Source organism: Poecilia mexicana, unplaced genomic scaffold, assembly GCF_051168715.1.
Source record: "Poecilia mexicana isolate PSO_F unplaced genomic scaffold, ASM5116871v1 scaffold_7, whole genome shotgun sequence".
NCBI classification, from domain to species: Eukaryota; Metazoa; Chordata; class Actinopteri; order Cyprinodontiformes; family Poeciliidae; genus Poecilia; species Poecilia mexicana.
Genome location: NW_028263376.1, coordinates 12,831,116 through 12,858,214, shown reverse-complemented (window position 1 = coordinate 12,858,214; position 27,099 = coordinate 12,831,116). Strand labels below are relative to the sequence as shown.

The 27,099-nt window shown below is 40.6% G+C and overlaps 1 protein-coding gene across 3 annotated transcripts in view; it reads right to left on the bottom strand.

Annotated features, from left to right (window-relative positions):
• Window positions 1-27,099, bottom strand: part of casz1 (castor zinc finger 1) — a 97,848-nt gene that overhangs the window by 20,901 nt on the left and 49,848 nt on the right. The window contains exons 2-9 of one of the 3 annotated variants that reach the window (XM_088007071.1): window positions 24,140-24,700; window positions 16,161-16,784; window positions 15,887-16,055; window positions 13,350-13,415; window positions 8,257-8,353; window positions 5,539-5,703; window positions 2,505-2,677; window positions 415-1,280 (exon numbers count right to left, since the gene is read on the bottom strand). In XM_088007071.1, the coding sequence (XP_087863197.1) occupies window positions 415-1,280; window positions 2,505-2,677; window positions 5,539-5,703; window positions 8,257-8,353; window positions 13,350-13,415; window positions 15,887-16,055; window positions 16,161-16,784; window positions 24,140-24,700 (2,721 nt within the window). Of the gene's footprint in view, window positions 1-414; window positions 1,281-2,504; window positions 2,678-5,538; window positions 5,704-8,256; window positions 8,354-13,349; window positions 13,416-15,886; window positions 16,785-24,139; window positions 24,701-27,099 lie in introns of all 3 variants that reach the window. The other 2 variants (XM_088007072.1, XM_088007073.1) reach the window with 2 other exon arrangements.

The following is a 27,099-nucleotide window of genomic DNA, read 5'->3' as shown; positions in this document are numbered from 1 at the left end:
TGTGGATTGTGCGACTCTTCATTTCTTATAGACTTTGGGACCTTGATTTAAGAATGAAAATACAAGTTTGCTTCTTATCAGATCTGAAAAACAGTACAGAAACCACTGAGCAACAGTCTGCAGACTGTAGCTATCCCTGTGGTTAGTGCACCTTTTAAACCAAACTTTCTCCTTTCACTCTGTTTTCCATTAACTTGCTTGCAGCATTCTGAAAAGCAAGCTTCTTTAGCTGCATCCTTCTAACATTTTTTGACTTTTTAAACTTTAACTTAAAATACTCAAAATGAAAAGATATAGATGTCTAAAATATACCCCCCTAAAAATCTATGAGATTCGCTGTTTTACTAAAGTAAATTGACATTTGGATCATATTCTGATCTACTGTAAGGCAGTTGTCAGTTTAAAGCGACCTACCTGTGTCTGTGTTGTTTAACGGTTTCAAGGCAGCCGCCGCCAATCTGGCCATCATGGGTGATATCAGACCCTTGCTTGCAGAGATCTTCTCCATAATGGAAGAGCTGGCAAAGGACGTTGGAGTGGGTGCCATGGCTGCATCCCCCCCCATGGAGGAGCCGCCCTGGGTCAGAGAGTCGGTCGGCATGGAGTGGGCTCCAGAAGACGTGGCCGTTATCAGGCCGGCGGCCGTCGGGGGAGGCTGTAGAGGCAGCCTCGGCAGAAGCGGGAAGAATGGGTTGGAGGAGGCCAGGGCGCTGTTTGAAAGCGCGAGCGCTACCGGCATGTTGCTGGGCAGATTCTGAGTCAGCAGGGTCGACATGCGCTGGCCAGCGCCGGGCAGCGACTGGGTGGGCTTGAGGTTGTGGCCCGACATCGAGGAGGCGGTGGCGGTGGTGGGCGTGCTCAACAAGTGCGGCGCGGTGGCAGACTGTTGGGTGGTGGGCGAGGCACTCAGGCTGGAGTTCTTGCTGCTGATGGCCGAGAAGTCCATCAGGTCGTCGTTGCTGGACTCTTCCGGCTCGTCCTTTGGGGCCAGGAAGGTGGAGGAGAGGCCCATGACGCCGGAGGAGCGGATGTGCCGCCTCTCGTGCTTGCGCTTGTGGGAGGTCATCTGGCTGGTGGAGGTGAAGGTGAAGCCGCAGCCGGAGCGGATGCAGTGGAAGTGGTTGGTTGCTTTGCTGTACACGCAGCCCTCGTACTTGCATTCCTCGTACTTGTAGAACTTCTTGAAGCCGTCCTTGGCGTACGCGTCGTCCTTGATGTGGTAGCTCTTGTGCTTCTCGATGTCGCACTTGTTCTTGAAAGTGAACGTGCATCCCTGACGCCTGTGCAAATAATTAATGGGAATGTGTTACATAACCGCCTAAAAAGGAATTGAAAATGTCCCTGTTCCTGTTAAAGCAGCTAGCTTCAATGCATTTGGTTGGGATTTCACTTTGGTTCGCTACCAATAAGTGTCAGAAAAGTGCAGGATGCCATAAGTAAAATCCAGTGCAACCAGTTGAACTTTTTCTATGAGCAAATCAGCCTGAACCCTCCATTTCCACACAATAACACGGTGGTGGCAGCATCATGGTGTGGGAATGCTTATGTTCAAGTAACACATTTCTTACTGAGATTAATTAATCGCCATATAACTCCTTAAATGTTCGGCTATAGTTTCTGCATTGTTTAAGAGCTTGATGCTATTTTACCAGATTTAAATTAAACCTTTTAGCCTAAATGCAAAATATTCAACCTCAACATCAAACATCAAATATTCAACATCAAACATAGTGTAGCATCAGATGGTTTTCACCAGCATTTCTATTGCCAGTATGACTAAATACTCTTAAAAAACAAAAGTTTGATGTTTAAAGATTAAGAATATTTAAATATCACTCACTCTAAAAAACTCATGCCATGATGGCATGGTTTGATTTTTTTGTATTAGTGTTCTGAAATAAAATTTGAGGATTTCACAACTTTATTTATATGACCAGGTGATGTATATTAAATCCAAGTTATTCTTACATCTCACAGATACAGATCTAAAGATGTTCTTTCGTTCATTCAACCAAGAAGTTTGTTTCTAAAAGGAAATAAGACAGGCATTGCTCAAGATAATAAAATGATATACAAGAAGCTTAGTATAAATCAGTGATTATTTTTATTATTCTTTTAAAAATGGGAAGCTGAAAATTATTTATGCCCTTCTTAATATTCAGCGTAAAAGTCTTTATTAGACTTAGAGCAATCAAACCCTTCTTATAAATGAAGAGCAGCTTTTTGTGGCTCTCCGCTGCTGTTTAGACCATTTCTCGTTGGTGATGAGCTCCTACTCGTTGAGTTTGTCAGGCCTCCTTGCCATCACCCTAATCTTTTTGCTTTTTGCTCCCTCCACAAATTTTAAGTTAGGGGCCGCGGCTGGATATATGACTTCCAGTTAAAAGAAACGCAGCTCGTGAAACTAAAAGCTACCTTCAGACCTAAATCTGCCAGAATGCATTTGACCTTTTCTGTTTAGCGTTTAAACGCTTCGTGCTCGCATCGTTGACCACGTGCATCACCTGCAGTGGAAGTGCGTGGTCTTCTGGCCGTAGAACTGGCAGCCGACGGTGCCGCAGTCCTCGGTGGCGCGGAACCTCTGGAAGCCGTCGTTGATCAGCTGGGCGTTCTTCTTGTGGAAGTTTTCATGGGTCATGACATCTGAGGTGCTGGTGTACACCTTGCTGCACCCCACCTACAGAGGAGAGAGAGAGAGAGAGAGAGAGAGAGAGAGAGAGAGAGAGAGAGAGAAAGGAAGGTGATGGAAAACGAGATCTGGGCCGACAGCGCGCATCAGAGTTTCGGTTTGCGAGGAAAGGTCTGAAGAAGAGAAAAAAAACAGGTAGCTTCTTGAAGTGCGGTACTTTAAAGATATCTGATATACAGTACGGGGTACAGAAGAGGGAGCGCACTGTGGTTAAGAAAACGCTAGTGGCCTAGAAATGAGTGGAAGAGGGCTGTTTTCTCACATTCAACTTTTAATTTGTGGTGATGCACATGTGAGCGTCACCGGTTTCAGATTAACCCTTTGAATGGGAAACAATCTTTGTCATCTTTGTAACAATTGGAAAGAAAAAGGTAGTAACTGAAAGAGTTGGTGGTCACCGCAGGCTTGTGAAACTACAGTACCTTCCTGGCAGAAGCTGCCTTTTAGAAAATGAAATTCAGATTTGGAACGTGATGGTGGAGATGCTACGAGCTTACAGTAACACTGAGAGAAAAAAAAAAAAGAAAAAGGTTTAGAGAGGTAGTGGGGCGAGGAGGGGGGTGGGGGGTTGCAGAAGGAAACCACAGGAGTAAGATGACTGTCTTGATCTTTAGTTTAAAAATATTCTGGAAACAAACGACTCCTTACAGGCAACAAAGAGGGAAAAAACGAGGTAATGTTTGAATTTAAAAGGAACGATTGTATATCATCAGTGGCAACTTCTCCATATCGAGTCAAACAATGAAAAAAACGCCACTCTGCTTCTTTCTTCTTTTTCCCCTCCCCGCCTCTTAAATCAGAGCAGCCGATGCCAACATCTGCAGGTTCTCAGCGACTGTTAAAACAACGGCTGAAATATCCTAATAACAATTACGCCGTCGGAGAGGTATAAAAAGAAAAAAAAAAAGTATATATATATATGTGGAGCCATCCTGGGCTGCCCTGCTGCAGTGACACTTTGAAAATAAGCAGATGAAACAAAAATTAAACAAATCCAGAAGGAGGGGAATAATCCTCAACAGGCCGCTTGGTACTAAAAGATGAAAAATGTGTAGTTTATATAAACACCTTAGGGAAATTTTATCCATGCCAATTAAGGAGTGAGAGAGTGAGGAGAACAGAAACACGCCGAAGCTTCACATCTATTCACTTGCTCTAATTTCTTCGTTTTGATTTGGTTTCTGGATTTTTTTCTTTTCTTTTTTTCCCAGGCTACTGTTCAAAGACAGAGCTGTAAATCCATGAGTCAGAGCCAACAGAATCTGACTCATTTTCATTGCATTTACTCAAATATATAATATATCAATATTTTTTGGTTTGTGTGTGTGTGCGTGTGTGTGCGTGTGTGTGTGTGTGTGTGTGTGTGTGTGTGTGTGCATTTCTACTCTGCGGAAGCTTTATCTCTTATGAAACTGTAGAGTCTTTCTTTTACTGTAAATATTTTACAATTAAGGTTTTCGTGCATTTTAATATAATTTTTTTAATCATTTACAATCTATGTGATCTACAAAAAATATTTATTCTACTGCATAGATGAAGCAAGTTAAATATAACTGTCTAAGTTGGTGATTTTTGGCTTTCCACAACAATACACCGACAGTATACAGTCACCTCCATACGGGATATCGACTGTTTCCAAGCCAAATTTTGGTAATTGACACTACTCTTTGTCAAAAAGCTGGTGGTAGATACTCAGTTAAAGTGCTTAGATCTTAATTCCCTTAGAAAAAAAAAACACGCTGACGGATGAATGGCTGAGAAAAAGTTGATGGAAGAAGCAATGAAAGCCTAACCACAGCGCCTTGCAACATAATAATACCCTTTGACCTTTTTCACACTTTCTCACGCTGCAGCCACAAACGTTCATCTATTTTATTCACTTTTGATGTGACAGACTGTCGCAAAGTAGTGCATAATTCTGGAGTAGAAGGAAAATTATTTATTTTTGCATATAAAAATCTGAAAAGTATAAAGCCACCAACTCCCCTAAAACAACCCAGTCCAACCATTTGTTTTCAGAAATCATATAGGAAATATTATCTCAGTATAATAAAATCAACCGTAATTCACTGTCTTGCACCTTGATATTTTAATCAAGCTGCAAAGAGTCACATGGTAACTCTAGAGGAGCTACAAAGACGCACAGCTCAGGTCGGACGAACTGTCAACAGGAAATTTATTACAAACGTCCTCCATAAATCTCTTAATGCGCTTGGGTCAAATGTAACTTGTTGCTCTGCATGCAAAACTCTATTTGTGGTGGTGCAGCTAAACAGAGCATCGTCCTCGAAGGAAACCCGTTAGAAGCTGCAAGGGGCGTAAGACGAGGGGGTGGGCAGAAGTCTGTGACCCCAAACACAGAGCCGGAGGCCCTGCAGTGAAATCACGTACATCCAAACAGATTTATTTATTCTACATGTACATAGCTGGTAGAGAATTCAAAAGACTCTCTGCTGTAATCAGGAAGTAAAATGTGTAAAAAAAAAAAAAAAAAAATTGGGAAAACCTACAAGGGGTTTTCCCAATTTGTAAATGTGCACTTTAAATAACCTACTATAAAGCAGACTTTTTAAAACTGAAAATTGGGTTTAATAAATGTTAAACATTTCAATCCTAATCTGCTTGTTGCAGATTAACCTGACATTAATCGCATATTTCGGATTTTCTTGCAGCAGCGAGTTATTTGCATGTTATTCATGCTGAAGAACGTTGAACCAAGGTTGCGGGATGTTGTTTATTATTATTATTTTTTTTAGTGCACATCTGTGTACGTTGTGCGCTTTAAGTCATGCCCACCCTACATGTTTGTGGCCGTGTGTGTAGGTGGGCGAGGGGGAGCTGCAGTGTACCTGCATGCAGTGGTAATGGGTGCTTTTTCCGTTGAGGTGGCAGCCATGGTAGTAGACGCTGCAGTCGTCCAGGGGGCTGAAGCGCATGAAGCCATGCTGCAGGGAGTTGTCCCGCTTCTTGTGCATGTTGTAGTGCCTGATTACATCCTGCTTACTGGTAAACCTCTGCAAAAGGGTAAGGGAAAAGGGAGGGGAGGGGGACGAGGAGAAGGAGGAGGAGGAGGAGGGATAAACAGCAACAGGTTGGCATTTATTTAAACCGGTCACAGAATCAGCAACAAGTCACTTTAGCTCTGTGAAGGCAGCAGCTGCAGCATGCAGAAGCCAGTTGGCAGCCGGGGCGGGATGTGCACGCTGTTAGGGAAAAGGATCAGGATTTCTTTAAAGATGACAGTCTCTGTGCTTATTGATTTACTCTGCAAAATGAGCCTTGAAGGGTCTTGGAAAGCACCAAATATTCTCTCCAACAAAGCCTTTCTCTCTCTGTTTTTCTTTTCTTTTTTTTCTGTCGTCTAACAAAATGCATTTTTATTTACAAATTAAGATGAATCAATTGACATGCAAGATCACAGTTCTTGTGTTGTTTGTTTGGTTTTTTTTTTTCTTGTGATTTTTTTTTTTGCACTGGAGGAAATTATGTTCCATGCAGACGGTGTTTCAGACGTTCACAGGGGAGAAACAGCAGACAACAGAAACAAACAAACAAGTGAACCAAAAAGAAAAAAAAAACATTTTCCCTTTTAATTCACTGAGATATGATTCCGTTTTTAATTAAAGCACCACGCTTGCCTTTTTCTTTTTCTTTTTCTTTTTTTTTTCTCTCTTTCGGTTGGTGCAGGTTTCAGCTGTAATGATGAATGAATATGCTTAGGGACCTGCCCTCTAAAATTACAAATATATAAATAAAAATGTTTCCCACATCCAGGAGTCAGGAAGGGGGAAACAGAAGGGGGGGAAAAAAAGAATCACTCCGCAGAGACCTGCAGGAACCAAATCTGCTGTAATTGGGTTTAAGCTGATGCTAAAGAAACTGTAACAGGAGAAGCTTAAATCAATGAGACAATTCTGTCTTTAATCCATATCTATCTGCAGTTGAGGGGGGAAAAAAAACAACAGAACAGAACTATACTAAAAAGAAACTAATTGCTGCACAAAGTAGGGTAATTGCTTTGTGTCATGTGTTCCTCTTAAAAACCTAAGATCTCACACAGCTGTTCGTTTATCACACTTGGACTGTTTCCCACTGTATGTTTCTGAGATGTCTGACTCCGTCGCAGTGCACACTTCATTAGGAGTTTTAATCTAACTGATGAACGCTCCGTCACTTCTTTAATTCCACCACCACCCTTTTTTTTTTTTTTTGGCTCAAAAATCCTGATTTCGTGTACTGTGCGTGCGCTTTTTTTTTTTTTTTTTTCCCCTGCCGTGCGATGACGGCTGATGACCGGAAGACGAGTTGAGCCGCGGTCAGGGTACATTCGATCCGTCAAGCCGTCCAAAATAGGCCATAGAGAGAGCTGACTGGGAAAAAGATCTCATTTTCAGTGGAGTGGCGATGAAGGTTGGGAGCCACTTGCTACATTTATTTTAGGATTCCCACCAGTGTGGCAAGATGCACACTCTCGCTCATGTACAAGCCCATGAAAGGAGAATGTTAGGACTCAGCCAATCGCCCGCAGGCTGGCAGTGGGGTAATATTCCAGGAGTGTGTGTCATGTAACATTTCATGAGTTATCGCTCTGAAAAAAAAAAAAAAAGGGGGGTTGGGGGGGCTGCTCATCATGCCGTGCCTGTCCCTTTTCTTTTTCTCTATTTTTTTTTCCCTGTGTATTGACATCCAGAGAGCTGGCTTCCAGAGCATATCTATGTTTCCACACAGCACAAAAATAACAGAGAAATGCAGAGCTGACCGTGGAAATTGCCGTGATAACCTGAACTAACTCTCTAAATAACGACATGAGATGATTTTCTTTTGTGTTCTCCAAGAATGTGTCTCGTCAGGCTGCTGAGGGGGGATAAAAATTCATGCAGAAAATGAAAGCTTAGCCCTGTGATGCTCATCGCAACATAAACAATATTTATCCGAGGGTAATCTCCTTAGATCGGGAGCAGACAGAAGATTACAACTAAAGATGGCTTCATTTAGAAACAAAATTAGGGGAAAAAAAGAGAACTCAATACTCGGCTCCCTCTCTCTCACTGGCCATATGCTGCAGCATAAACAAGGTCTGTTTTATGATCTGCTTTATGTTTTTTTCCCATCCTGTGCATGTACATGACATGCTGTTGAACCAGGAAAAGATTAGAAATGTGAGATTGGATTAAAGGCAGAGGCAGTGTATTAAAACAACAGTAAGTGAGCAGATACAAAATGATATTTTAGCCTTATTAGAACAGCTCTGCCTGGGAATGACTGAAACCTGGACAGCCGCAGCTTGTTCAGCGGGCCTTAGACCAACAAACCTTTCATCTGTGTAAACTTTGGTTGGGTGTGACCCACCGAGTGGAAAAAAAAAAGGCACATCCTGTCTTATTTGTCTATCCTTGGAGCACCGCATCCCATTTTTGGGTCCTTCAGACCTTTAGCTTTAAATCACCCCTGCTGTCTTAAAATAAACCATTGCCATTTATTGCTCCTGGGCAGGTTTTAAACCAATAAGGGTGGCCTTTTCAAATTTGCATTTGGGTCATGCTCATAAAAAGTGATAAAGTACTCACGCTCACCTGGTAGTTACACTCAGGGTCCATGCAGTGGTAATGCTCTCTGTACTGGTAGGCACAGTGCACGTGTCCACAGTGCTGGCTTCCAGAGAACCTGAAAACACAGGACATGTTAAAACATATTAATAATGGAACGCTGTCATCTTTGTCTCATTATAATTGGCCTAGGTTGCCCATGTTGTTGCCTGGACCAGGTGAACCTGGAGCTGCCGCGTCACAGCGTCAGATCAAGATTCTCGCTATAAGTTACGCTTGCAAAAAAAAAATCACCATACAGTATTTTTTATTTTTTTTTACACAGAAAGATCTAAAACAAAATCGTACAAATAGCTTTTTTAAAAATAAACCCATGAAGCTGTGTTGTTATAGCAGCATTTTCTTAGTGGTGTTGCGTCAGGTCTCACACCATCAATGTCTTTCATGTCTGGACATTTTTTTTTTCAAACAACAGATTTTTTTCAGTAGCATTCCTCTAGCCAGCTGACCAACAGTGTGCAGCAACGTGTAGGGGAGGGAAAGTGTTGCACTGTAATACAGTCCATTACACAGAAATTCATAGAAAGCACTAAGGTCAACCATCAGTCCAACTAAAAGTGCAGGCTCTATCTGGTCCTTTAAGGGACAGTGGATTGGGGCCCCGGGAGATTACAGGGGCCTCAAAAAGCTATATAATAAGTGCATATTTGTTAAAAAACTTAAAATCCCATATCACTGTGATTCATTTTAGCAACTACAGGCGACGATGTCCCCGCCTCTAACCTAACCCTCGACCTCAAGCAGATCAGACGCAACAGCAGCAAGCTTAAAGGGCACGCTCAACGACTCCTACTCCTACTTTGATTTTGATGTGACTGTGTAACTTCACCACAGACGTTCTTGTCACAGTTACGATTCTGTGTGAAAAAATATTTGATGGATTAGGATGTGTTAAGAAATGATGGCGCGCGCATAGGGATAAAGATAGGACAAGGCGTAAAAACGCTGGAAGTTGTTGACTAACGAGCTTTTGTAAATTGCATATGCAACTTGCGTGGGTAGGTCCCACATCCTTTGCTTGTTGTTTGTGTAACATAAAGAGCAGAACAGCAAAACAGTAAAATACGAACTACTAAACTGCTTGTGGGTGATCACATCTCTCTCGCATAGTCTATCAGAATAACATGATCAAAATATTAATAAATAAACGTTACAGAACAAAGTTATAACCAGTAAGCCGCAGCACTACATTTACAGCGGCAGGATTACGTGTTTAAATAAAAGCAATTACATGTTACGTTTGCCAACTTTGAGGGGAAAGAGGAATATAACGTGGCAACACGGAGAGATGTGACTCAGAAATGATCAACAGCAAATGAAGAACGATTTGCTGATAAATCATTAAAATTACCAGAAATTGGAGAAAAAAAGAAAAGAAAAACAACACAGGTGATTGAGTTCTCAGAGGTAGCTCGCTCGTCTTCAGATGTCACCTTCAAAGTAACGAATCTCACACCTTCAAACCGGCTGCTGCTTTCCACACTCTGCCACAAATTACCCGTCTGTCACACCAATTTCAACCAAATTATCTTCATTTATTTCCAATGGCGCCGTAAGAGACACTTATTACTCTAAAACCTTTTTTTTTCCTCTCTCTTTGCAGTCGCTGACACATTAGGGACTCTTATTCTTCATATTGCTGTGAAAAATCCTTGTCAAATCAATTCCTCGTTCTCTCAGGTAAACAACAATTTGGCCCTGTAAGGTAAAAGATCGGACTGTGCGTGTTTTCCCTCCTGTCAAAAGCGCAAAAAAAAACAAAAAAAAAAAAAAAAACCCTGGAATTTTAGTCTAAAAAAAGCAGCTTTTTACTGTCGAGCAGACACTTTTATGGTGGTGATTATAAGCCTGACAATGATGACTGTTAAAATCCTCCAATTACCAGTGAAAACACACAAATAAACATTTGCTCTGCTGCTGCCAAGGACTCCATCTGCTGTAGTGCCGAGGAGAGAGGGGGAAAAGGGGGCTGAGTAATATTTTTTCCATCTCTCTCTGTTTTTTTTTTTCCCCCTTGTTAGGATTATCCCAGAGCTGCATTTACAGATCACTTTGCTGAGTTCATTAAGTTAATTGAACAGCATATTCAGGACTGCTTTTAAGTTGACAGTGTGGGTGTTTGTGTCTTTTTAAACACAGCCAAACCAAAGATTTTAGGCGTCCTGAAGCAGAATTTTATTTGTGAGGCACCATATTTATTCCCAATTATCATTCAAGTATTTATATTTACTTTTTTTTAAGGTAATGGCAGGTAAGAAAACCCCAAATCTTATCTCCTAATAAAATGGATATGAAAATATTTTTGAATTCAAGTTTTATATTATTATATCCTACACAAGATAGTAGTAGTTGAAGCTGACTTTTCATAGAAATCCATACCCAAGCGTAACAATGCAAAATTAAGAGGAAGGAGAAAGTATGGAAAAGAAAAGCCAATTTTTATTGGTATTATGTCAATAATACCAATAAAATATATTTTAGATTTTTCATTAGCTGTCAAGCTCAATCAAAAATGAACAAAATCCTTGAAATAAACCGTAATATAAAATATGATGTGTGATATGTGAGCTTCACTCTCAAAAAACTGAATTACGTACATTTTCCATGCTATTCTGATATATTGATATTCACTCCTGCATGTGTATAACAGTGGCACTTATCAACCTTTTCTGTAAGAGTTTCTGTCTCTCTTGGGCCCCCAGGCGTCCTGGGGTCTTAAAATCTGCCTATGTTGGGCCAGCCCTCTTTCCAAAAACCCCAGCAGAAGGCCTGACGGCTCTTTTAACGAGAGTCGACCAGAGCGCAGAAAAGAGCCAACATATGTCTTGTCTATAAAGGCAGCCTCACACACATATATACATGAACATCCGCGACGATTAACACACGCAGCCCCCCACCTTTCCCCTTGGAGACTACAGTCCACCCCTCTGCTCGTTGCCCAGCTGTATCACTTTGCCTCTGGACAATTCCCACTTGCCGCGTCAGGGGGCCTAATGGGCCTCTGCTATTCAGCAGCAGATTAAATATTAATATCGCCACGATACAGAGATTGCAGAGCATCTCCAGTTACAATAGAGTTACACAGATCAAAGTGGTGAGGCAACGGTGGCTGCATGAAAGCATTTAAAGAGCAGAAACTGCGCCTAAACGCCATCAAGGAACATCTTTGCGAGCCGAACTTGAGTGCGAGTTGAAAATATGAGAAAGCTTTTTTCCCCCCACCCCATGTTTTTTGCAGGGATTGGATGAAAACATATTTACAAAGCCAATTTTTTTGTCACATTCTGCGCTCATTATCCGGGGCTTTAAAAAGATCCTCCTCCCCTTGCCTCTACCTCCCATCTTGCTGCTACATTTGCCCTTTTTATGAGCCCTCCTTTTCCATTTTTCCCCTCCCTTCTCTTCTTTTCCTTTCTCTCTCTCTCTCTCTCTTTTTTTTTTTTTCTCAAGCCCAACACGGAAATTGAAACTGTATCTGGGCTTATCTGCAACCTCCCCGTGCATCAACTGCCGAGATGTTTAGACAAATTTTATGCATTATGCAGCGCAAATATCAAAACAGTTCTTGGCAGTGCCAGCAGAAGCCTCATTAAAAATTCCTTAATTAAATCTTCTTGCAAAATGTAATCAGTCCAAGGAAGGGGTTTCATGTGTGTGCATGCGAGCGAGCGAGTGTGCAGAAGAGGACGTGCACATGTGTGTTTCTGTCAGTGCCAAGGCTTTGATTTGTGCCCTTCATGTTATGGCTTGGAGAAGTAATCATTAATGGCAAAGCCACTTTGGCTTTTCAAATGCCTTTTTTCCCTTTTTATATAGACTAAACAGACAACGATGATCAACTTTTTAGTGATGATGAATTCAACTGGATGTTATGTCCAGTGAAATGAAAGGTACATTCCCTTCTTTACTGTATTTTGTTGTAAATGACTGTAGTGTTGGTCATTTTTTGCTTTTGGCATTTTGTGCTTAAGCAGTTTTGCTTGTTTCACACTTAACTTTTTTTGGGGTGAACCGCTATACCAGACAGCGGGATCTTTCATACCTGCATTTACCATTTATGTTTTTTTATTATTTTTGTATAATCTATGCATAGTGTACCATAAGAAAATAGAGCTACCTTACTTTAATTAATAATTTAACAGTAGCGGGTCAATCATATTTATTTTTGGTCTCATCTGGGATTATAATATGACATACTGAATAAAGGTCAATGAGTCCAAATTCAGGACTAAAAAGTGAGAAAAAGTTTTCAGTAAAATAAATAAATAAAATAAAATAAAATAAGTTGAAATCTGAACATTTGATGTCTACTTATCTAACTAACTCATTAAAATCTCAAAGCATTTTCACAAGAAAATAAAGGAACAGAGGTTGAAAACCCATTTAAAATAAAAAAAGACTAATAATAATATCAAAACATTGCATAAAAAAAGGAATGCTGCAAACCAAAAATCAACAAATAGGCTGCACATTATAAACATGAACTGAACAGATAATCTTTGATCTTCTGTGCAAGTATGGAAAAGGATTAGTAATCCATAATCTAAAGTAGGAGGAGCAAATAGAAACTGAATAAAAGTGGCTCAAGAATGGAGCCCTGAGGAACCCCACATCTGATCTTCATTCGTTCATATTAATAATTCAATTCAATTATACAAAATCATGTTGATATGCAAATCAAATTGAAAGGCAAAGCCACCCATTTTTCGATCAGCTCAAAGCATGACCAAACTTGCCGCTGAAATCCAATAAAACAATTTAGACCTCAATAGAAATCCTTCATAATATTCACATTTTTATCCTTAACAGTACAAATAGGAGACTGTAAATAACATTTATGTTTAGCATGTAATTGCACATCACAGCATGTTTTTTTTATTTCCATTTCATCAACATTTAACTACTCTTCTCATACATAAGGCTCCCTATGGATCATTTCCCTACCAGTGTAATTACTTGAAAGGCCGAACTGCTGCATCAGTTGATTTAAAAAAGATCTCTTTATGTTTTGAGCAAATTTCTATTGATTTTTGTACCAAGAGGGATTTGCATACCTGGCGATATATTTCTGGTAGAGGTTTACGTCATCACTGGCGGGTTTATCAGGCGGCAGACCATTCCTAATGCAAGAGCAAACACCAAACAGACAGGATTAATAGTGAGGCAGGCATGTCGGTTGTTAATAAGAAGAAACTGACACAATATTTTCTTAAAAGCCACTCCCAAACTGTGCTCTATCAATATGTATTTTCCAGTGGCATAACAGCGTTTTCAGCCACGCCATGAATCAAAGATAGAAGGTGCGTACTTTGATGCAATGCACTGGCTCCCAACCAATCAAAGTCCAAAATACGGAAGCAAAAGGACATTAATCTTTTGTTGTGCGGAGAGTATGCAAACATAAAATAAAAGATCTAAAAATCAGCATTTTCTGATAATCTCCAGAGGCCTTGGCTCTAATGTGGATGTCAAATCTACTGCAATCTGTCTGGAATCAGCGTAAACAAAGATGCAAGACACCTCTAGAAGCTGATATATAGAACGTTAGCTTCGGCTCAAACAAATTCATTTCAGGGCAGGAAATAAAGAGGAATTCATCACATTACAGAGGCGCGCGGGGGAATGGTGTTTTCCTTTTGTCACCTGTGTTGTGATTCCTTTCATAAAGCTGGCAGCAGAATAAAAACCCCTAATAGAGATTTGGTCGTGTTTGCTCCCGCTCAGCAAGTGGCATTTAGCTCCATGTGAGCGGCTCCACACAGGGGATGACCTGAGGTTAATCTGGCCCAGAGGGGAGGATACATTGCCAGACATTTTACCCAGCGCCCCTTCCTCCTCCCTGTGTACTACAAGCAGCAGACTGGGTCAGTTAGCCAGCACTGCCGCTTCGCAGAGCCCCCAACCTGGCAAAGGCCAAAGCTTGAGGGAGAGGTGCCTGAGGGCTCTTAAACAGTGTCTTTGATAGGTCCTGGCTGAGTAGAGACGAGGTCACAACCAATCAAACAGACTCTGGAAGCTCCTTCCTACTGCTAATGCACACAGCTGTAGGTGAGCTCCCCAAACCCCTCGTTTGCTTCCTTTAAAGTGCCCTCATCAGGCAGCGTCGAGCCGGCCCCTGCGACTCACCGGGAGGTTAGCCGTGGCTCTGAAGTAATTAAAGGGAGAGTTGTTACACCCCAGCCAAACGAAAGAAGTCAGTCACTTTGCGATGACTGTGCTAAATCAGTCTCCATGGAGTGCTACGGCGAGTAAACACTTCATGCGCCTTCGCAGCTCATAATGTCGTGGATATATTGGGCGTTATGCGCTGTTTCACACTACGGAGGTAGCAATTACCTTTGCGTTTGGCTAACTGACTCACAGAAGCAGTTAAATTGTATGTGAGCATCACATTAGCTCTGAGGGGGCTGCACTCAGAGACCATCGGTGCAAGGAAAAGAGAAATTTATGTTTGGAATTGTTCGATTCTGTTAGTCAACTTTAAATGAGGGATTTGTTGTGTACTCAGTATGTTATTTTAAATGCAGAAAGTAATAGAGGATGTTATCTCCTTTGTAAAAAAAAGGCCTAAATAATCTTTATGTTGGTGTATTTAATTCAAATACATCAAAAATAAGTTGACAGGATTCTATGTTTAGTGACAGACACATAACATGTTAGTGATCAGGTGCAAATAGTGTCACTGTATTTCAGTCAGTATTTGCTTCAACTTTTTTTTGTTTTGTTTTGTTTTTCTTGTTCTTGTTCCTCAATTTCTTGATAAACCACACATCTATTTTGATGAGCCACACCCAAACTTGATCTACACAGAATCTCAGCTGTTTTAAATCATTATTTGTATTGACTGTGTCTGCAATATAAATGTGACACACGAAAGCACAAAAGACTACTTTTGGTATAATTTTCTAAACTAGAAAAAAAAAGGGTTTTCCCACGCTACTCTTGTATTGTTTTGACTGCTTTCATGAAACTTAAGATGTGAAATGAAGAAATTCAAGAGTGCTACAAATATTTTAGGACAATTGACTCAGATTAGCACTGTTTAGGCTTGGCCATAATATAGCAGTGTTCATCTAAAACAGTGCTATGCTAGTTTAAGCTAGTTTAGAGTTAGTTAAGTTCCACATTAAAAAAATTCAGATTAGCATAAATACAAATTTGCTGGTGCCAAGCTATAGTAATGCTAAAACAGTTTACTCATGAGGCTATAGCCTGCATTCTCAGTTTAGCACTACTTTAGCGATGCTAAGCTAATTTTGGCGACTTCATTGGTATACTGTCTAGAAATAATTTAAACTTTAGCACTACTTAATGTACCTTAACATTTTTATTATTATTGAGGCTATTGCCACCTTCTAGTTCAGCAACTCTTATTATAACAAAATTAATTGGATTCCCAGACCAAGTGAGCGCAGTATTTTCTTTTTTTTTTAATTATGAAAAAAAAAATCTTAAGAAAACTGTCCAAGATCTGTATGATTACTAAGTTCCCAAAATCTAATGAAAATTAGATTTTTTTTCCAATAAAAGTTAAAGAGGAGATATTTATTGTATCACATAAAAATGGCAAAAATAAAAAATAAAAACTTACTTCACTGACGACACAGTGCCTGTGGTTATAGAGTCAGTCTTGGAGAAGCTGGACTTCATATATTCAGCCGCGTTGAAGCTTATGTGTCCTGCCTGGTCCATCGTCAGCCCCGGAGCAATGTTGGCCCCAGTCGTGCCAACAGCGGGGACCCCAGGAGCTCCAGGGTTTCCTGGTGCCGTAGCCAGAACATTAGGGATCAAAGAAGTTTCTGGATTTCCTGGTATTAGCTTCTGGATCGTTCGGATGTCATATTTGGAAGGACGACCAACTTTACCGGTCTTAAAGGCGATAGCGCCACCCATATCTGGGTTGCCCTCGCCGGGTTTGAACAGGTGCAGAAACTTGACATTCTCCAGGTCGTACTTGGACGGTCGCTTGTAAGCATTGCCGTTCTGCTGCTGCAAGCTCTCGCCCATCTTCAGCTTCTGAATGAAGAAGTCGTATTTTGAGGCTCGGGAGGCCATGTTCTGTATGTGGGAAGAATTGGGCGGCTGAGAGTTGCCCAGCTGAGTTGCTCCCGACTGTTTGTGGTCTAGGCTGGAGTGGTAGATCTGGCTCTCCGCCCCCGGCAGGCCGCCGGAGCTCTGGAGCATCGAAGCGCTCTTTTCTTGGGTCTGTTTGGAGTTGAGGTCATCCGGTTTGGGTGGGGAAGCGTGCACGGGCCAAGGGAGGGTTTCACCAGCTTTTAGCTTGCGGATGTACTCTTCGTACTTGGAGAAGCGAGGGCTGCGCGAGTCCTCCGCATTGCTGAGGGACGAGGGGTCTGAGGTAGCTTTGACAGCATCAAAGCTGATCTTCTTGGTCACCTCGTCCCTTACCTGATGGTCATCATAACCAAACATCCCAAGAAACTTATTCATGGTGTTGACAGCATAGTCCCGTAGGGCTGAAGCTTCTCCTGCACAAAGAAAATAAAAAGTTACATATAAGGTTCAATTAGTTAAGATTGTTCATTTGAAAACTGGTGTGTATAAAATGGAAAGAATCTTTGTATAATACCATAAACAGCATAGATGCAATGATAACACCTTTACTTCAGACAGTTGTCCATATGGTTCGCTATAAATAAATAACTCTGTTGCCATAATGAATATTTTTCTAACCAATTAGATTAACTATGACCAAATTTGCCAAAATGCTCACTTGGGTAATGAACATGTCTAGAAACAAATGGCAGCGCTCTTGCATTTAAGGACCTCAAACAAATCTAACAACAGGAAAAGTTTGTCTGCATTGCATGCAACATCTGTAAATGTCTGCGAATATATGTGTCTACAATCAAACAGCCTCAGGCTCTTCCTGTTTTGCTTGCTGTGTCAGTCCTGCAAAATCTGCAGGTTAACATAGCAAAGAGTGTGTGCCATGAACACACATTGTTTTGTCAATAACGATAAAGTGGTTGTCAAAATTTAAAAAATGATTTTTTTTTTCTCTCAAGCAGAATCGGTAACACTTTATTTGAAGGGGGGTGAATAAGACTGTCATAACACTTTCATAAACATGACATAACACATGTCATGAACATGAATAAGCCTTCATGAATATTTATGACTGTTGTCATAAAGCGTCATTCGGTAAATTATGACACTTTTAATACAAAGTTGAAATTATTCAAAATGTCTTTGTTATGACAACTTGACATTAACCAATAAATCATTACTGTTTAAACTTTACCTTTAATAACATAAAGTTACCTAATTTTTAAAGTGCAATCAGTAATACTTTTATAACAAATTTATATCAGTAATGATTTATTGGTTAATGTCAAGTTGTCAAAACAAAGACATTTTGAATAATGTCAACTTTGTATTAAAAGTGTCATAATTAACCGAATGACAACAGTCATAAATATTCATGAAGGCTTATTCATGTTCATGACAGGTGTTATGTCATGTTTATTACAGCGTCATGTCAGTCTTATTCACCCCCCTTCAAATAAAGTGTTATCGCAGAATCTTCCGCTTTTGAAAAAATCTTAAAACGAATACCTTTTAAAAACAGTAACACAGCCTTACATAGTTCTCCAACAATGAGGCTTAAATTATATTTTAATGCCTTGTTTTTTTGTTTGTTTTGTTTGAAACTTTTCAATCAATAATCTCTATTCAAAGGCACATTTCACTGAGTAGTTTTTCTTGAAGCAAATTTCTAGACCTATGAATATCAACACACACACACATGCCTTATTGAATTATGAGAGGCTAGGACAAATGGGCTTCTGTGCAAGATCAAATGTATACTCCAAGGAAACAAGCATAAAGATTTTGATCAACTTACAAAAGATGAAGTATATTTGAAAATGCTTGGGTTATATTTATTTCACAGGAATTCTCAGTAGCTGTGCCATCTGTAATTGGATTTTTACCCTAACCGAATAAACATGTTCAGATTAAAGCAGGGAACTTGTGCTGCTGCAAGAAAATATTAATTTATTTAAAGAATTAATTATAGAATTAAAAGATTTTTAGTGCTTAATGTAAAAAAAATCCAACAACACTACAGGAATTAAGAAAATGTATTAAATAATGTTTTATAAACCAATAAACCTTCAAAGTTGATTATTGTGTCACCTTCAAAAGTGCAAAGAACAAACTTTTTGTTCATTTATTAACTAAAACATAATTTTACTTAAGGACTCCATTAAATTGGACAACTTCCCCAAGGACACAGGCAGAATACAGTCAATGTATAGTTTAATTGCATTATGTGGAGATTAATTCTGCCTCATTAAGTGCGATCCAGGTTAGAGTAAGTGGTCAGAAAGTGGCGGAAAGGAAAGGATGATTTGGCCCTGAAAGCAGTGAAAGGATCGCGCTATGCATGAAGAAGAGGAGCTTGCGTGAAGAGGAAATGGTGCAGAGAAAAAGGGAGTAAGAGAGAAGCGGAAAGAAAAAAAAAAGAAAGAAAAAAAGAAAGAAAGAAATAATCAGGAGTGGCGGAGCAGCCTTGTTGTGTTTGCAGATCTGACTCATTTCCAAAAGTCTCCTCTTGAGTAACTCTGCACATTAGGCAGGATCTGAGAACAGATGATCATTTCAACAGCGCTATGTTCGACCTCCTTTACTTACTCACTGACTTGGCACGGTCACAGGGACAAAATCCAAAGTCCTTTTTTAAAAATTTGTTTTACTGCTGTTTTCATCACCAGAGAACACATGAGCTGGCAGGAGGAGGTGCCGCCCAGCATCCGAGGTAATTAATACGCAAATATTTCTGTTCTTGTCTCATATTTCTCAGTTATTGCTAAATCAGTCCCTGGGCCCTGCTCTTCACATCCCCTGCGCAGCATGTAAAATAATCCCCAAATTTCCACTCGCCACGGCTGGGGTTGTTTCTCCACTCTGTGGGTCGGTATGAAACAGGATCTAGTGGATCGAAGTGCCATGAAATTTTTAGGAGAAATAGATCAGATATTTGAGAGGAAATACCTACAAGTTTGCCACAGATCGGTTTGTCAAATCTATCGTGTTTTCACATGTACTAAAACCACAGTGACACTACGTAAATACAATTGCCTACTGTGCTGTTTAACACCGGATCTCACGTTTACATTTTTTTTTTCTTTAGCCGAAAAATGAATTGATGGCATTGAGTATAACTGGGACTGCTTCTGAAGAAGACCATTTAGAAAGGACAACAATTCGAGTTCTCTTGGATGGATATTATTGGTTTGTATTTATAAGGACATCTCAAGTCGCACCATGTGATATGCATCTATCTATCCATACAGTGTATCATATTGCTCCAAAGTTAGGGCAGTCCCACCCACAGATCAAAGAGTGAAAGAATAAAACTACTTTACTAAAACTTGAAAAAGAGAGCGCCTTGTGAAGTATTCATACTTTTATATCAATGTAATTCCCACATTTTATCAAAAAAAAAAAACAAAAAACCCCACCAACATAAATGTACTCTCTACACAACAAGCCTTCACAAAGCGGTTTTCAACTAATTTTTACTTGAAAAGTAAAAACTGGTCCAATACACCTATATAAAATTATTTCATAAAATTAATCACATTTAATTCCCTTTAAAAGTCAGAGAATTAAATTAGTCAGAGAATTAGTCAGAGAATCCACTTTTGCCTAATTTAATTTCACCATTAATGGAGCTGTTTCATGAACAAGGTTTGAACACACCATCTACACAGAGGTGGGTGCATCATGCTGCGGGAATGGTTCTCTTTATTGGGAACAGTGAAGCTGTTCAGAGGTGATTGGAAGGTGGATAGAGATAAATACAGAACAATCATGAAATAAACCATGCAAGGAGGCTTGAGACTAAAAACTGGCCCAGAGGTTATTCTGGTACCCTTAAAAAAAGTCCAATGCCACCAGGTTATTGATACAGTTGTGGAGAAATTAAAGTTGGATTAGGTCATAGAATGACATCTCAAGGTTTCAAGAACTCTCAGAAACTTCATTTAGGGGTATCAGAGTAAAGGGGGTCACGTCATAGCTTTCTTATTATTCTTATATTATTGTATATTATTTTTCCTGTGCCTCACAATTATTCACTACTTAGTGTTGGTCGATCATATAAGTATTTCACATATATGTTACAGTTTTTTTGGTCTTTACATGATAAAATGTGGCAAAAGTTACAAATGGAATGCACTTAATTTTTTCTTTTTACACAAAATTGCTACATATCAGTTTAGAGAACTGGACATTTGTTTGTGTTCACCTCACAAAAATAAAAAAGGAATTTAAAAGCTGCATCAAAGACTTAACTTCTTCCTGTTGCAATGCAATGCAATGCTTCATTTTTTAATATTTAACAGATGTCTGTTTTTTTTTTTTTTTGTTCTCTTCCCTTTTTGCTGAGAAATCAGCCGGATCGCGTGACGTGCTATCACCGAAAGGCAAATGACTGGACTTGAAGGGATTATTACTAGGACTGACAGGAGATAACCTTTCTAAAACGTCATGTAAATGAGGCCGCTACTCAACTGAGCACCTCTTAATAACGCCAAGTGACACAAGGTGGGGAACCTCAGTGTTGTGTGTGGGGGATCAGGGCCCAACTTGGCCCCCTTCGGCTTAGGACAAATTAATGAATAAATAACTAAATAATTTTCTTTTCTTCTTCTGCTTTAACCCCATCTGACATTTCCATCTTCATTCTCTCTGGAGGAGAGCTGCAGGCAACCGGCTCCTAATCTCGACACTTCAGGATCCAAAACGCGACACAGGCCTGCCTTGTCTATATTTGAGGCAATTAGGCCGCATTTTCCCCTCACCGATATGATAACAGATGGGCATTATATCTCCATTTGCTGCCCAAAAATGGTCATCAGCGTGTGGCACGGCCTCAGCGTCCATGGCACCAAGAGGCAGAAGGTGTCGGCGATGATAAAGATGGAAGCCGGCGGCTATAAATGGACTAATCTGAAGAGCTTGCAAGCAGACATTTGGTAAAAATGTTTGGCTTCAAAAAGCCGTCTCAATCAGCTGCGTTACTATTATTATTATTATTTTTAATCCTTACGGTAATTTTAATATAGTTTTAAAAAACTACTTATGCTCGTATCAGTGAATTAGTTTGAGGGTGCACTTTTTAAACAGACAGTGGCTGAGCTAATAAAGAGTTGCAATGAATAAATGACGTTATGTACATTTGTTTGATGTAATTTGTCACACGAAAAAAGAAAAGTGCCGGGCTTAAAACTTCCACACTGTTTGCTCAGTTAATTAACAGGCAGTAAATAGAGGGAGGGGGGCTTTGAAATAGCTTGAAATGAATAATAACCTTTTGGGGTGAACCCAGAATTGCAAATGGAAGTCATGGTCAAGCCTGTTTGATCCTTTGCTCTGAGCATCTCTATCATTTGTTTCATACTTTTTAATTCATTGTTGTTGTTTTTTTTTCCCATTGACTGGCTTAAGAGGGCTCTAATGCGACATCTAAATTATCTAGGAAAAGTATTCTGGGGTTTTGCACTGATAGGAAATCTGCGCAATGCCTCGATGTGAGGAGTTAAATGTTTTGAAGGTCGCAGTTTCTCTCATTGATCTTGCAATGTTTGTTAATTACATTGTCACTGATGTTGTGAGAGATAATTAAGCCACTATGTTTATATGCATAATTATGTGCACTCCACATCAGCCTTTGAAAGACAGCAGTGAGAAAGAGAAAGAGGGAGCCGGAGAGAGAGGGAAAGGAAGAGGGGGAGAGGGAAGGAAAAATGTTTTAATTGTGAGCCGAGCAGAAACACGGCAATATAGATGCCCTAGTTACAATCAACAAAGAGGAACTCGGGGAAAGAAAAGAGAGACGAAAAAAAAAACCAACAACAACAACGCTCTAAAGACGAGATTTGCGACTGATGCGGGGTGCTCTCTCCATGCCGTCTTCAAACACCCGGCTTTCTTGTGAGCTTAAAAGAAGGGAGCCGGCGGAGGGAGAAAGGTGTAAGCCTGACTCACAATAGTTCAACATATTTACAGACAAGGCCCTTTTAAGGCTGCGAAATAAACAAAATGACTAATTAAAACCACAAAGCACATTTTTTTCTTTTGCCTCTGAAATGAAGTCTGCGCTCTTTTCTCAGAAGCCCCTGCCCCCGATTCTAACTGTGGCCAGAGCGGCTGCTGAACTTTCAGTGAAAAAAAAAAAAAAAAAGAAAAAAAAACGCACAAAACAAAAAGAAGAAAATAGAGACGATGACAAAAAAAGGGAGTACGTGTGACGCGACTCTGAGGCGCACACTTAAACCTAGATAGAAGCCCGAAAAACTGCTCGACCGAGGCGAGCGAACGCAAAACAAAACTTGTTTTTGCACCACAACAACCGGTTTCACCTGCAAATTGCTGTTTTTTTCTCTCTCTCTTCTCTCTGTGTGAAACTGACTTTATCTATTCTTATAACCGAGCTGAGTGCGTCTGTGTATGTGTTTGTTTTTTTCACATTTTTACAGCTCTGTGTTTTAACGTCTGCGACATAAGGCCACTCTCTCTGAAAGTGTCTAGTTTCAAGGGTCACAAAGTGTGCAACAACACTTTCCCAAAAGACTGCTGGGTGCCGTTAATTCTTCCCTGCTGCCGGCTTTATCTGTCTGATAATCAGTGAGTAATACGAAGGGAACATAGTGCCACAATTAAACAAGGGCCATTATGAGTCATTTTACAACGAGTGCTCGTTGTATTAAGGAATGTAAAAAGAAAAAAAAATTGTTGGGAAAAAACTAAATAGGCCACTGCAGGATAACTTCAGCATTGCTGACTTTATTTGACAACTGATCGCTTGGGTTTAACAGCTGCAAAAAAAAAAAAAAGAAAAAAAACTTATGTACCTCCGTGTAAGAGAGGAGCTTGAGGCAGTGGCTAAGTTTAGTGAGCTTAGGGAAAAAAAAATCAAAGACTCAGTATGTAATCCTGGGTGTAATATGAAGCTTAGTCTGGCCCTGCCATGTGCTCTTGGTCCTCTGCTGAACGTTTAAAGGCCCAGCCTTATCAGCCTTCCCCATTTTATGAATTATGTTTTGTTTTTTTCATAATTGTAAACCTCAAACAAGTTCCTTTTTTCGCCCCCTTGACCTGCCAGCTGAAGCTGCCTTTAGAGTAATAATGTCACTGGCTATTCATACTGTAACTCTAGAGCCTGTCTTTCCAATAATGGGTACACTTAAGCTTATGTGGATGTGTGGCAATGTCACCTTTCCTTTCGTCTATCCAAGCTTTTGTCCCTTAATACTATTGAGTGCTAACCACTGTGGAGCTGAGACAGAGGTAGTTGCAGATCTATAAAAAAATACTGGCCAGGCGTGGAACAAGAGCTCATGGCACAAGATCTCGCAAGATTTTGCGCTAGAAAGAAATCTCTTTTCCAAAAGTGTTGTCTGACTGCTGTTTCCCTCAAAACTTTTAAATATGGCTCCTGGATTTGAAGACAAAAAGTGCTACTTGGATTGTTGCATCTCGTTTCGTTGACAAGGTTGGGCTGGTTGATAACATATGGTTTAACAAGCACTGAAGAAACAAACATAACATTGACAGGATGCCAATGATTTGTAAAAATTGTAGGAATAATATGAAGAACCAATCATTAGTTGCTAACAACAATAAAACTGGCATCTGCTTTGATCCTTCCTAATGCTTTTCCAGCGTTAGAATCACCTTGTAAATAGATCAACAGAATCAAGGAACTGGACAAACTGGATTACAGATTACAATAAAATTTTGATCATTGTCCCAAAGACATTGTTTGTTCTCAAAAACATGCCATGATCTGGATGTCAGGTTAAAAACATACCTGGAGAGGAGAAACTTGCTTGGCGACTCTGGCCCTCGCTCCGGGGCATGTAGCTGTTGTCCTTTGGAGGTCTCTCTTCAGTTTCTTTGTCGTCATGGTAACTACCATCTTGAGACCCCGCCGTGGCCTCGGCCTCCTCGCCATTGTCCTCTTCGTCACTGCAGCCCTTGGGCTGGACCATGTAGACGCCCTCGGGAGGACCGTCTTCGTCATTGCTGACTCTGAGTTCATGTTCCTGCTCCTCGTCGGGAGCAGGCGGCTCGTCCCCATACTCGCCGTTGACCCATTTCTCGATGGCCTCGCGTCTCTTCTGGTCCTCTTCGAGGCTCTGGCTGAGGCTCAGGCTTTCTGGGAAGTTGGTCTCGTTGTCGTCGTAGTAGGAACTGCCGCGCTCGCTGTTCTCTGCTACGCTCTGATCTCCCTCTGCGTTTTGGGAGCTGCTGTCGTACACCACTTGGCGGCTAAGCTTGGCACAGATAGCGTTGAGTTTTAGGCCACCTTTCCTTTTGGCGGCCATCTTGGGTTTTCCTGAGGTCGTGTCAGTGCATAAACTCCTCTCAGCTGGCGGAAAAACAGAGAGAAAGATGGAAATGCAACGTGAGTAAAACACAGTTATTGACACAAGAGGCGAGTCTTCTTTAGGGATTACCAGTGCAGAAGTTGTTCAAACCAATGGGAAAAAGACAGGGAATAGAAAACAGGAGTTTCTGATGCTAAATCCTCCAGTATTAACTGACAGCGAAAGCAAAAGACTGGAAAGACTCAAACACACTTTTGGTCAGGTTTTAGCACAGCAGAAAAATAGAACAACGGCACCAGCATCTAAACCACAGGGAGATAGGTATCAGACCCCCTACAGTACTACAAGCGGCTTGTACACGGCTACATAATCCTTCACATGACAGTGCTATATAGACACTGTGAAATGTTATCTTCACTCTCACCTCGAGAGGCTGTGGACCTGACACCGAGTGGGGGGGCTGCACAGCGTTTAAGCTGTCAAGATCGAAGAGTGAAAACGCTTAGCTCTTTTGGGCTTTTGGTGAAATTTAGACTGCATCCTGAGAGTCTCCTGGGAAGGGGATAACTTGTCAAATAGATACAAAAAAACATATAGTTTTGAATTTTGTGTAATTTTACTTAACCATACGGCCATGTACACTAACAAGTCCCAGCATTTATTTTCCCAGGGGAGCCTCTCTGAACAATAGCACATGACAGAGTGTGCTTTGGGGCAGGAATGGGTGGCATTATTTCAATCCAAGTGGGGCTATCTTTATAACATGTCCTCTGATGAGGGAGGAACAGCTGCCTGTGACATTCCATATCCAGAGTTGCCTTTTTAGGGCAGAAACTGGACTCTGTTACCTTTCCCTTCATTCACGGGACCACCAAAGTTCACCTTCTAAAGGCATTTTCAGAACAACCATTGTTGAGTTTTTTCTTTCAGAAAGCAAAACGATTGTAGCTATGATACACGGACCTAAGAGTAGAAGCTGTGCTCTGGTTTTCACTGAGTGCCTTTTTCACTTTTTCCACACTTTCTCACATTTTAGCCAAAAGGATCATTCTTCTACTGAACCAGAGAGTCTTTCGCGATTTGTCCTAAATTTAGCTCTGTCCATTTTCTACCAACTCTAAGCGACATCCTACAAAAAGCATTCCCTCATCATGATGCTTCCACCCACAAACACAAGCCTTTTAGACGTAGGGGAAAAGTTTTAGTCTCATCTGACAACAGCTGTGCTATTAGTTGTATGTCCATCACATGGTTTGTTGAAAAAAGTTAAACAGATGTTCCTATGCCTGATGATATTTTTGCCCTTATGAGATTTATAATGGGATGACATTTACTGAGGCGAAGGCTGCAAATATTTAAGGTAGCAGGTGCCACACTTTTTGGATGTTTGACATGAAGGAAAAAAAAATTCACTGAATTATATACACTGTTTTGTGTTGGTCTATCATACAATCCTAATGAATACATTAAAGTCTGCGGTTGCAAAAATCAAACTGTGAAAAAGTTTAAGGGCCACTAAGACTTCTGCGAGGCCGTCTGGAGACACTCGCAGCAGACATCGTCCTTGGTGCTGATTTAAGCACATGTCATTTCGAGATAGAAAAATGTGCAATATCTGAGGTAACAAAGTTCCACCTTAAGGACTCAATCCACTTTCTCTATCAATGAGTACGAGCCTCTTCATTTTCCCCTCAGCCATAAAGCCAACCATAATCATGTGTGAGCCCCCCGTTGGCATTATGTAAATCACATTGGAGCAACATAAAATCCTGTTTTCATTTTCTTTTTGCAAAGCTGTGGAATCATTAGAGGATATGCAATTTGAAGCAGTTTACTGATCACCCCCGTTGCCAGACAATGAACCCCGCGCTACCCACACATGCTTTCTCAGTTACTGTATTTACACTGCGGGCTTCCTCTCTGAAACAATGACTCTCAGGAGTTACACAGTTTTCTGTGCCCCGTATATCGGAGACGCATTACCGAGCAGTTTGGTGTTAAGACAATTGCAGGTGGAGGGCGGGGAGCGGGGGCTGGAAGGGGTCAGCTTTTTAAAGGACGAGGAATCCGAAAAAGCATCAGCTGCAAAAACTATTAGGAAGTGGAAGGCATAAATTAAAAAAAAAAAAAAAAAAGTATTTTTTTTTCCAGAAATACACTCCGCAGGAAGGTTGAGGTCATTTGGGTGTTGCTTTGGATGTAATTTATTCTTTATATTGTGCCTTAACTACTGACTTCCTTTGTTCGGCAATCTCAGGCTCCTTGTAGGAAGTGACCCCTCAACAGGGGCTTCTTTCCATTCGTACCTATTTCTGTAAGGATTTTTGTTTACAAAACGAAGCATGAGTGGATTACAAGTACATGCCGAGCATGGAACTGGCGCAAAAAGTGGATACCACAGATTATTTGTCTTTTTAAACCTGCAGCACAATTTAAAACA